Genomic DNA, 12,697 nt, shown 5'->3' with positions numbered 1-12,697 from the left:
CAAGCAGTGAAGAGAGACACAATCACAGGATCTTGATGGAGGTAATTATGAATATTATGATAATTGATGAATTAAAGTCACATAATGTTTGTTGTATGTTTCACTCACTACAGACGTGCTGAGCAACATTTCCTCAAGTCTCTCATGAGGATATTCATGATTATCCCCATGAAGCGAATTCACCCCAAACTAATTTATTTTCAGTGTTTCTTTATGAAGAAGTGCATTTACATTGAAGAATGACAGATCTTTAAAGAAAAAAAATTATCAGGATGACAACACTGAAATTCATACAGCTGTCCCTTTTTTTTTCCCCAGTCTACTTCAACTTTGAGTCAAGATTCAGCTGACTGGGATGAAATAATGAAAAGGAGCCGAGTAATTAATGTGATCGGATTTCATTACTATCTCATGATTCATTATCGGCTTTGGCGCCGACGTGGGAGCAGCAACAAAACATACCTGTCTCGTATTGACAGCACACACATGCAAAACACACTTGGGTAGATGAAGAGACGGTGCAGCGCACACACACCCACATCTACTTGGAAACACAACTAAACTCTCACCCACACAGTCCAATACAAAACCATTAAGAGGTAAAAATAGCAGTTGCAACAGCATCGGAGCGCACAGCCAATTAGCTGGTATTGTGTTAAAAGGGTTTTAGTGCTCCAGAGGCTACACGAGCCGCCAGTGAGAATACAGAGCCGATAGCTGAAACAGACATCAGCTTTTATTTTAGATGCAGAAAGGAGATAAAAGGGGAAGTCCCCCCTTTGGATTCTCTGTGAACTCTAATATGGAGTTTAATTAATCTGGAACTTTCAGTCTAGAAGATATTTAGTGTGTAATATTTCCTTTTGGGCCGCTGGCTCACCACCAGTCCGCCTTATCTGCTGCTGCCTGTAAGTGCATTTTCCCAAAATGCCAGGTGACAACCCCCCCGAGGACAGACACGGCCCTTTCATTCAGCTGGAGGTTTAATAAAGGTAGTTAGAGAGAAGAGACGGGGCCGAGTCCGACTCCCACCTCTTTGTGCCGCGGAGCTTCTTACAATGTCTCCATGTCTGAGGGCAGAGTGTATCTGCCATCGCTCTGCCGCTTCGGCTCGTCGTTTCAGGCAACAGCCGCCTCACTGAAGGGATGGTGGGAGGACTCTGGTGCATTTCCCACAATTCATCACATAAAAGGCAACAGAACCAGCCAACCAACCCCCCAAAAAAAATAAAAGCTTCACTCAAACCAACCTTTAGAGAGAAACGTCCATCAGGTCCTCAGTGTGTCCTCCATCGCTCCTCTGAAGGTCTGCACACCTACAAGAACAGATGAACATTCATATTTCAGATGAATCGGAGTTCTTAGTTTTATCCATAAAACACAGCTCTGTCACAGTTTTCACTCGTTTTCTAATCCCTCTGGGGGCAGAGATGAAGAAAAATCAGGTCATTAAAAACATCTTCAGATGACAGGAGAAACTGCTGCAGGGGGAACATGATAACATGATAACATGATAACCTCTCACATGGAGAGAGAGCCGAGCAGTAAAAAGCGGAAAAAGGACGACTGACAGTTGTTGATTACAGAGTTGGAAAAACTGCCTCTATCTGTATCCACTGAATTAACATTTAAACAGACTGAACCTGTGATTGCCTGATTTTCAGCAGAAACGCGGAGATGAATGAATCAGAAATGCAGTTTCTGTTGTCAGAAATGTGACATTTTGACATTAATGGTATTTACAAGTCCGAAACGGGTAATTACGGCCACTCCTGTGTGATTTTAGTACTGTACATGTAAAAAGGAGCAACAGCTTTTGTTCAAAGCTGATATCTTGACATGCCAATTCAAGAAAAGAGGTGACTGCCATGAAAAAGGTCTGTGTCTAAATGTTGGATTAAGGTGGTGAAAGGAAAGAGTGGATAAACTTTGTCCCCAAATGCCAGTCAGCCTTGGCATGTCTTTCTCTTTTTTATTACTCATTGTGAAAGCCCAGAGTGAGTTAATAAAAAGGTAGCAGCTATTTGTGGAAAAAAAGACTAAAAGACACAACAAAAAACCAACAAACCGCATCTGACAACCTGTAAAACTGTCTCAAAGCTCAGTTTTCTTAAATGAAAAAAAAAATAAACAAACAACTAATTATATTCTGCAGACATTACAGGATATCTTCAGAAACAACAAGCTCATTTTCATTTTTTTTCTCTGTAAAAATGAAATGCAACAATTACCAACTGAAATCCTCAATATTTGGCATCATCATCATCACAACACGACTTCATTATTATTTTTAAATATCATCCAGCTGTTATCAGCTGTCCTGCAAAATGTGACTCATGTCATAATTGGAAACAAAAAGGCACGTTATGTGTTTCTTTTTTTTTTCTCCAGACTTAATTCAGGCCAAATGATTTCAGGTTAGGATTTTTTAAAAACAGCGAGCTTTGAGTGCGACAGAAGATACTTTCCCTCCCACGTCTCATGAAGTTCCACTTCAGAGCTCAAGAATCTGCATCTCATTGTGGCCCTGACTCCAAATGGGGCCAATGATTGTGTTGCTTTTGTTGTTTTCCTGCATTAAACTTAAACACACAAAGACTTCAGGACACAGAGCTTCTCTAAAACCGTCCAGCTGCTGGAGTCCAACTCAGAAAGACGAAGCAGCAGCTGAAATGAGGCCTTAAAGTTTAAACATGTTAATACTTCTTACCTTTGAAGATCCAATTCTGTTCACTTCTCAATTATTTAACATCCCTTCAGTCCAAAGATCTCCACAGCTGAAAACTGTAAAGGGCTTTTTTATTAAAGTATTCTAGGTTGTGAATATTGTTGCTTTAAGTATTTAACAAACAATCAGGCCAGAAATCTCCCTCTTCTTCTTTTTCTTCTCCTTCTTCTCTTCTTCTCCTCCTTCTTTGTGTTTGTGGTAGATTCCATCCACGTGTTTGTGTTACTGCCATCTTTTGGACTGAACCAGTCATTTGAAATGAAGGTAACAGGAAGTTCAAAGGTGGATTCATCCACAAAAGTCTCAGTGACTCAGTTTTCATGTCATTCGGATAAACAACATTCAAATTCATAAGAATACGCACTCAGAAATTTTAAATACTGTAGTTTGTTGGGGAAATAGATGTAACTAATGCAGCTTTAATTGGAACATGCATTGAAATGAATGAGATTTCAGATTTATTTTTAAAAATGGGAACAGTACATATTGATGAACATTTACATGTAAATATGTGGGATTCTAGCCAAATGGCTCATTTCCATCCATGTTAAACATAAAAACAATAACAGTAAAAGTACAAACAGTTTTGGATATGATTATGAGTTCATGTGTGGTGCTAGGTGTTTGACAGCTTGACCAAAAGCACTTTTCCTCCACCTCTCGAGCTTGCTCTGGTTGATTTGATCATTTTTTAAGTGGAGCTGGAGCTTGACTATGAATAATTTTGTAGATCAATACAGAGTCAGTGTATTTTATTGCGTTGTTAAAATTTAGTCGCAGTGATGGTACATGTAAGATGTTCTATCAAAGACTTTTAGGGCCCGTTTATAGGCCGTTTCAATCAGCTTCAGAGCTGTCTTACAGGCTGTTGCCCAGCTAGTTATGCAATAAAACACGTGTGGCATAATCATTGCATCGAGGTATAGCTTAGCCCATTCTGGAGTCAAGTTATTTCTAATAAATCTGAAATTGGATGAATTAAATCACATTCTGTGTGCGACCCTTTTTAACTGCTGCTTAAAGTGAAGTTGTGTGTCCAGAATGATTCCCAGACATTTAAATTCTGGTACTACCTTCATTTTTTGACCTACAAATACATCAGGATCATTGTCAATACTTACTGCTTTTGAAAAGTACATACGGACAGTTTTAGAAATATTGAGGTGTAGATGTGAACTCGAGCATCAGTCAGTTACACGGCAGCTTGCGTTTTGTGTTTTGCATGAACATACAGAACTGTGTCATCAGCGTACATGTGGCAGGTTACATGACACGGACAACAACTTGGGAGGTCATTTATAAACAGACTGAAAAAGCACCTTAACACATTGAGTCTGTGATGAAATGTATGATTCAGTGCAGTGCGTTCACAGAAAAATGAAAATGAGACAGTTTGGTAGTGTTTGGTGATCAACAGTGTCAAAGCTTTTCAGAGATCAATGGAAACAGCACCAATAACGCCACCTGCATCCAGCTTTGAGTTTATGTTTTCCAGGAGGAAGCAGACAGCTGTTTCAGTGGAGTGATGTTTTCTGAAGCTGAATTGCATCTGGTTTAGAATGAAGTGACCGGGGCCAGATTCTTCAAAATCCACCTGTCCATCAAAGCCCCAGACGACCACAAAAAAAGAGGATGCTCTGTGGAAGGTCAGGCCTGATAAAGAGACTTTAAACTGATCAGCCAAGCCCAGTGAAGTCCTGCATAGACAAACGGCAAAAGAGAGGTTGCAGTACTTTGATTTCAAGCTGCGACTGGCCGAGGAAATGCTGTCCAAGGCGTAGGGTGGTGCACGCAGTCAAGCTGAAGAGGAAGAGCACATTCCTAAAAAGAAAAGGAGGCCTGTCAAAACACAGCCCAACAAAGAAGTTTAAAAAAAATAAAAAAATACGGAGCACTACATTTGCCAAAAATGGTGGAGACAGCAAATTCAAGGTGCAAAGGTAAGATGTGTGTGAAGCATGTACCACGCATGCTGTGTTCATGACGTACATGTATTGACATCCTTGGTTCAGTTTTTCCAAAAGGTGGCATTTCTTTAGTTAAATGTTAATGTGCAGTGGTGTGTTGTTAGTTTTAAATAAGAAAAAAAACTAAATGAGATCTTGCAAATACCAAACAAATCTCTCCTGATAAATATCCAGCTACAACAACCACCCTTCTCCACGGCTGCTGCCGGCTGAGATGACCCAGGGCAGACTGGACACAGTTGGCTCAGGGCATGTGTGGTTCGGGAGGACCTATTAAAAAAATAAACTAAAAAAATAAATAAGCCAATTATAATCAAAGTAATAGAAAAAGGCAGCATGGGACATAACAGTGGAGCAGCAGGAGAAAGACAGGACAGCGGAGCTCACCTGACAGGCCTACGTCAGCCGTGAACAGAACATCTGGATCCACAGTATCCAACGAAAGTCGACTCCTTTTCTTCGGTACGGACTCCGACTCACTGTCGGAGGATGAAGCCATATTTTCATTTACCAAGGAACGGTTGCTGTCACTTTCCACCTCGGACAGATCCCCTCCATCAGAATCTTCTCTGAAATGCTCACCCTGACTCCACCAGGCAGAGTGGCTGTGCAAACACAAAAATAAAGTTTGAGAAAAGATTTGCAGGATTTAGATGGTAGAAAAGATCCAACAACAATGACAGGAATTTTTTCTTTCGCTTGCAGAAGTTACGCCCAATTCATATTTTGATGTTCTACAAGTAGGATTATACTCACACTTGCATTTGACATCCCTGCCAGCATTTATTCCCTCAATATCCAGCTGGAAGACTGAATGAGAGCGAGATGAGCGATCATTCTGGGCTGTCTGGGCTGTGGAACGATTCTGATTGGCCAGAGCTATCAGGCCAAGAACCTGGAGGAGGATCAGACACCTATGAGACCTTCTCATAGGTGAGGTTGGTGATCGTCACCTCATTGTTGGCTGACTTTCTGATCTCGTGCTCGGGCCTCTTGCTGGCCTTGCCGGTGTAGAGGAGGTCCCAGTTTCCCTCCAGCTTTGCTGCACATGTTCCACCCTGAAAGGGGAAGCTCAATAAAGATGCACGGACACGATGTCTGTTCTCACAGCTCCACTGAGAATCTCTTTATCTCAAATGTTTTCATGACAATACATCTCAACAATGTAAATCATTCTCCGATATCGATAAACACTACAGGCACAACACAAATTCAACAACCAGACTTGTTCTCTCACTTTGCCAGCATTCATGAAAATGAGCTGAGAAGTAACACACTCAATCCAACCGGTTGAGGCAGCTGGCCGGCCGCCCCCCCAGCCTGGTTCTGCTCGAGGTTTCTGCCTCTTAAAGGCAGTTTTTCCTGCTCATCAGGGATCTGTTGGGTCTCTTTAAATAAATGTATAAAGAGTTTGGTCTAGACCTGCTCTATATGTAAAGTGCCTTGATGGAACTTTGTTATGATTTGGCGCTATACGAATAAATCTGATTTAACAGACACACAACCAAGGGTTAAACATTTTAAACACCACATGACCGTATTTGTTTTAAGAAGCTAAACACAGTACAGTTAGTCTACATCAGCTCTGCTCAGTTAGCTGCTACACAATCTGTCAACGAACAGCCTCAAACAAACATCTCAGGGGCTAAACCGACAGTCAGTATTAACGTACCATGAGATAAACTTCATATAAGACATGCATGAAAAGTCATGAGCACAAATATACAGTTATACCTGAAAAGGAGAAGAATCAGGGAAGATGGACGGACACTGTCAGAATGAAGCACCGAGGCTCCCCTTCCGGTATCTGAAGGCATGACTAATCAATAACAGCCAGAAACAGGCTCAATCCATAGAACGAAAATCAGTCCTCTGGCAAGTAGGTATTTATACTTATTAGATTTTAAATCTTATTTTTTAAAAGTTTTATCTATTCATACTGTATCCATCCCTTTGAAAAACGCTGTATTTATTCTTTAACATGCTGTGCTTCCAAATAAAATCCAGCTACTACACTCATCAGCTGTGTGTGAGACCATCTGCCTGTTGTGTTGTCTATACTGGACCCAGGACGAACAACAGGGTTACACAAGTCTGCCAGCAAGGCTGCAATTAATCAGTCCATGATTGTGCTGCTTCCCTCCTGAACATCTCCTCCCACGATATTAAATTTAATGACCTGTTTCTTCTTAAAAACTGGTTTAAAGTGAACACCACCACTGGTGCATTTGCACAGAGTGGCTGTGCAAATGCACAAAAATAAAGTTTGAGAAGAGATTCAGATGGTACAAAAGATCCAACAATCACAGGATTTTTTTCCTTTTGCTTGCAGAAAATATGCCCAGTTAATATTTTTGATGTTCTACAAATGAGATTATACTCACACTTGCATTTGACATCCCTGCCAGCATTTATTCCCTCAATATCCAGCTCTCTCCCTCCATGGTACATCTGTCCACTTCCTGTCTGGCCATGGGCAAAGCAGCAGACGTTGTAGCCGTCCAATACCGACTGTACCAGCAGAGACCTGCAGATAAAACAAACATGGAATTTAGCTGATACATAATTCATATTGAATACATGAGACAGGTTAACTCCTGTTGTGACGCTTTGGGGCCAAAACTGAAGTTGTAATTCTTCTGAGTATCCGTAGTTTTGCCTGTGTTAACTTGTGTTAACTTAAATGTTGTAGTGTGTTGTAGTCTGCTTTTTCGACACCTGCGTCCAATCACACTTAAGCAGCAATCACGCCAATCAGCCAATCATGAGTCTCAGGGGGTGCAGTCTGTTAATCATAATAAAACCATGCAATAATAAACACCAATAAATCATGTAGCAAACATAAAAACACAAATATAAATAGATATAAATGTTGATAAAACCCAAATAAATAAATCTAAAAATGTAACCAGTAAAACATGCAAAGCACGAGGAGTTGCAGTGTTCCAGTCCCTGGACACGTTCTCCAACTCTTCCCGGACTCCTTGTGACTCACCTTGAGCTCCTGAATGGTATTGTGGAGCCGCCTGCGCTCCATTTCTCCAGCATGAAGATCATCATTTTGTTGAGCCACAGTCTCTTTGAGACAGCGGACCTCCTCCTCTGTGTCTCTGAGAGTCGCCTGCACACGGGCCAGAGTTGACTCCTGGACCGACAGCTTCATCTGGAGAGAAATGAAGAAATAAAAATAACCTCTTTTCCAAAATATGAACATCTTACTTCTTAACTTCCGCCTTGATTTTCTTGATGTTGATTGAATCTCAGAAATCCACAGGTAAGATAAGACAGTTTCACATGGACTATGGATGCAGGAAGGTCAGCTGAAATAGTTGTTGATTACACTGCACACCAAAGACATTAAGGCATTGTACCTTAAGAGTTTGTAGCTCTGTCTCTTGGCTATCTCGGAGTGTCTTCATGACCTTGTATTTGCCCTCCAAGTTGGAAAGCTCCTTTTGAAGAGTGTTCCTCTCACTGGACACTTTCTCCAACTCATCCCGGACTCCTGATAGTGACTGCAGCTCCTCCTCATACTCCCTTCAATCAACAAAAAGATTTTAATGGATCACAAACACATTCTGCTGCTGTGGGCTCTGTCTGATTCATTTCATTCATACAGGAAACTCTTGTAGTACCTAATCTGGCTCAGCTGTTTCTCCACTTCTGCCGCTTTTGTTTGGCTCTCGGCCAACGAGCCTTTCAGAGCTGCATTCCTGTGAACGACGGATTTTACTCTTTTCTGGTAGCCTCGGGTCTTGTCCATGTTGCTTTCCTTGCCCTTGAGGTCCCATGTAGGTCGTCGGATGCTTCCATGACGGTAGTGCTGTTTGAGAGAGCTGTCTTGACGTGAGGAGCGGTGGTGGGTGACTCTGGGACTCCAGTGATCACTGTGTAGCCTCCTGGAGGTGTCATGGGCCGAACTAGACGAAACACCGGTGAAAGGAGGTTCCCACCTGATGACCCCAAAGACACGTTAGCCGTCACTGCTCCCTGGCTTAGTTAGACATTAACTTCAGGGCACGTAGGTCACAGTGAAAGTTTGTTGTTGGGTAGTCAGTCACTGAGTCGGTCCCATTTTTTTGTAGCACAAGTTTCTTGTGTTTACTCTGAATTTTATGTGGTAAAGATATTCAATGATTACTTTTTGTTTTTTTAATCTGGTTGAAATGGTTATTTCCTATCTGAGGACAACTGATTTTGTAGTCAATGGGCCAGCATCTAATCATTAAATTAATACAAAAATCAAAATAAACCTATAAAGGAACCTTACAAAGTACCCCCTGATTATAACCTTGATTATTTTTATTTATGAAAATGTTATTCATTTCCAACTGAATTAGCACATTTCTTAGTGGGACATGTTTTTGCCAAAGTTTCAAGAATCAGTGAAGTATTCCCTTGAATATGACAATAAAATTATTCAAATAGACCTTGTGGTTGCAGAGATATAACCTTTTTATTGAGAATATGCCATTTTCAAGGCAGAAACCTAAAAAACAGGCTCAGGCTTAAACTTAAACACACAAAGACTTCAGGACACAGAGCTTCTCTAAAACCGTCCAGCTGCTGGAGTCCAACTCAGAAAGACGAAGCAGCAGCTGAAATGAGGCCTTAAAGTTTAAACATGTTAATACTTCTTACCTTTGAAGGTCCAATTCTGTTCACTTCTCAATTATTTAACATCCCTTCAGTCCAAAGATCTCCACAGCTGAAAACTGTAAAGGGCTTTTTTATTAAAGTATTCTAGGTTGTGAATATTGTTGCTTTAAGTATTTAACAAACAATCAGGCCAGAAATCTCCTTCTTCTTCTTCTTCTTTTTCTCCTTCTTCTTCTTCTCCTCCTTCTTTGTGTTTGTGGTAGATTCCATCCACGTGTTTGTGTTACTGCCATCTTTTGGACTGAACCAGCTCGTACGCAGTCTCTTCCACTCAGTTCAGTCTTCATATCCAACAGGGAAACAAATTTTTCATCAAACTCTGACGTTGAATATGTTGTTTTTAATTACGAGTGAGCCCGATAACCTTTTCTCTTCCCAGAGACAAGGTGCCATTTCTGGCAGCGGCTCCACCAATAACTGACACGCTACCTGCAAAACTAATTATGATAATTACCTGAAACATGTTTCCAGGAAGAGACAGGTTTTATTAGGATTCATAAGATGTGAGAACAGATTTTTTTAATTATGTTTCTATGGCAGCAAACAAAACAATATTACATTCCTCCAATAAAAATATATTCTGACTGTCATTTCCTGCCATATACTTACCAATTGGGTTATCAGCACTCAGATTACAGACGTTAGGAAAGTAAAATTAATTAATTAGTAAACTTAATTAATATATACACACACAAAAGTATGGTGCAATAATGACTTTTTTTGTCAACTTCAACGTGTAACTCCAGTTTCTGGTGACGTTCTAAAATATGTTTGGCAGCATTAAAATAAATAAATAACAACAATTTCAATTATATAGCTCTTTTTTGAACAAAGTGCTTCACAGAAAAATAAAATTGGATAAAAGATAAAAGAGAAGGCAAAAAAATGACTATGAGCATGAATAAAAAAACTGCATATATCAAATATTGTGCAAAAGGATCGGACAAAAAGCATATAGGCAATAAAATATAAAAACTATAATTAGGGATGAAACAACATAAATTAATCACTTAGGCCTCTCAAACATCACCAAAGAAACAAATAAAGGAGTCATTAAAAGTAGTCTGAGTCTGGAAATCCAACGTCAGTCCAATTGGCTGAGATATATCTGAGGACAAAACGGATCTCAAAGGGATTTAAAATGATCACATGACCAGACCAGACCTGTCTGCCATTCTGTGCTCCTTCAGCAGTTTCCCGGTGCTGCGGTTACCTGAATAAAGGCAGCAGAGGAGGTAAACTGAAATAATGGAATCTGAAAGGGGGCCGTAATGGGAAATATCACGTTTACAATGCTCCTGAAAATCTTCACATTTTCCACAATAACTCCTCCGAAGAAGCTTCCACGCTGTTTCCACGCCAGGTGAGGCTGACCACTCTTCTCCTTACTGCTATTATTGAATTTTCATAATGACACTACATTTAAGAAAAAAATAAATAAAATCTCTTTCTTCCTCTGTCACGAAGAAGTCAAATGAGCTGCGTGAGAACAATTTTCTGTGATATCACGGGGGGAACTGCTGATTGTTTGGTTTACCACCTGTGGTCTGAAGCCTGGAGAAGATTGCCGGGGCAGCCTCCTGCTGTGCAGCACCGCTGAGTGAGTGATGGCCGTGTGTGCGCCACAAAACATCCACGTGTGTGTTCGTGGGGAAGATTGTATGAGCGTGAGTCTGGCAGGAAGAGGATCCTCCATATGGAAGTGTGTATCTTTGTTGAACTTCCAGTTTAACTGTTGAAGTTGTGTGTGTGTGTGTAACAAGGTGAGATGTAGTGTGTTCTTGTGAGTCCATGGCTGATAAAGTTTGTGTGCAGTTGTGTGTCTGTGCTTCCGCCACATGGAGGCCTGGCAGGGGGAGAGTTTGAATAGAACACAATCTGTGTAGTTTTATGGGCCTGTTAACCTGCCACGTCGCAGCAGGCGACGGCCCTTTAATCTTCTGACCCTCCGAGCGTGAGCTGACCTGACTTCACCGTCTGACCACAAAATGGCTGCGACGAAGCCATTAAACTGTCACGTGACCGTACTGAGCAGCCGGTTTCTAACTGCCAACGCATGACGACCCTCCACCGGCAGCATCGACCATGAAGCTTTAATCCCCCACACGCTGCTGGAGATAAAGCTGGAATGACCTCAAAATGAGCTCTGTGTGGCAGAAGGGTGCTTTTCACTCAGCTCTTTTTTTTTGTGCAAATTTTCTTGTTTTTCTTGTTTGTTTGTGCCAATTTTGATCCAATTTGGTGCCACTCACGATTCTGAAAAAAAAAAAAAAACAAAAAGAAGAGCTGCTTCGCTTTGCAGCAGTGTTGCTTCCTGCGCCGGTCCAGAGACATCTACCTGAGGTCAGATGGAGAGTCCTGAGTGTCCACGAACATGCGTAAGTGCTTGTCTGTTTCTTCTCTGAGTCAGAGATAGTCTGGAGATCTGCACTCTGCCCTCACCAGAGTCAGGACAGTGATGAGTGGGACAGATAAACGACGGATGGAAAATAAGCTGCGGCTGAATCGAACCACATCCAGCTAAAGTTCAGCTTCTGGGCGGATTCTTTAAAAACACATTATCACTTTGAATGCTGTTGTCTGATTTTATCTTCTCTTCGTGGTGCCTGATTTGTGTGGATCATCATGCGTTCGGTTTTTTGTGCGAATGGACTCGGCCGTCGGTGATGAGGGCCTGACCTCCGACCTCAGTGAAGTTCAACAATGTGGCACAAACAAATAAAATGAGGTGAAATCATGTTATGATATAAACGCAAAGGTAAATTGGACCAAAGTTCAGCAGTAAAAAAAAATTTTTAATCTGTCTTATTTAATCAAAATCAAACTCAGAGAGCTAAAATATGGATTAAATCTATCAAGTAGGCAGCAAAGACACGATTTAAAAATAAATAAATAAAACGTAAAAAGAAAATACAAACCTTGATCACTGGTGGATTAAAAGTGAGTCCACTCGCTGCACTCATCACTTTTATCTCAGTATTTCTTCACAGTGTCTAACTGGACATCTGTGTCTCCCTTTGTCCTCTCTCTCTCCTCCCTGGAGCGATCTGTCTGATCCCACTTTCTCGGGAGAAAATGAAAATTTGATTCCATATAATTAAACCAATCCTTTTTTTTTTTTTTTTGGCCTTCACCTTCTCTAACTTTTTCTTTTCTTCTCTCTGCTTCGTCTCCCTTCGGCCCAGAATATTCTTCATCAATCACCAAATAAAAGACACACTAACAACTGTACAATATTCTCATAATAGTCGTAGCCTTCAGATGCGACTGCTCACCAACCACTGAAATGCTTTCTGACAGTAATTGATGCCTTACACGGCTGCGATGGCACAAAGGTGTCCGG

At 41.0% G+C, this 12,697-nt stretch overlaps 1 protein-coding gene across 1 annotated transcript; it reads right to left on the bottom strand.

The window, feature by feature from the left end:
* Positions 1-1,269: 1,269 nt before the first annotated feature.
* On the bottom strand, positions 1,270-11,730 carry LOC115051405 (kinesin-like protein KIFC1). The gene is made up of 10 exons (XM_029514797.1): positions 11,693-11,730; positions 8,331-8,615; positions 8,067-8,232; positions 7,656-7,858; positions 7,276-7,401; positions 7,080-7,222; positions 5,649-5,737; positions 5,454-5,590; positions 5,083-5,300; positions 1,270-1,316 (listed from the first exon to the last, which is right to left on the bottom strand). Exons 1-10 carry the CDS (start codon positions 11,728-11,730, stop codon positions 1,270-1,272), a joined length of 1,452 nt encoding a protein of 483 aa, XP_029370657.1.
* Between the last annotated feature and the right edge of the window lie 967 nt (positions 11,731-12,697).

The sequence above is a fragment of the Echeneis naucrates genome, chromosome 11, assembly GCF_900963305.1.
Source record: "Echeneis naucrates chromosome 11, fEcheNa1.1, whole genome shotgun sequence".
Taxonomy (NCBI): Eukaryota; Metazoa; Chordata; class Actinopteri; order Carangiformes; family Echeneidae; genus Echeneis; species Echeneis naucrates.
The sequence above is the reverse complement of the archived record's forward strand: the minus strand, read 5'-3'. Positions and strand labels throughout refer to the sequence as shown.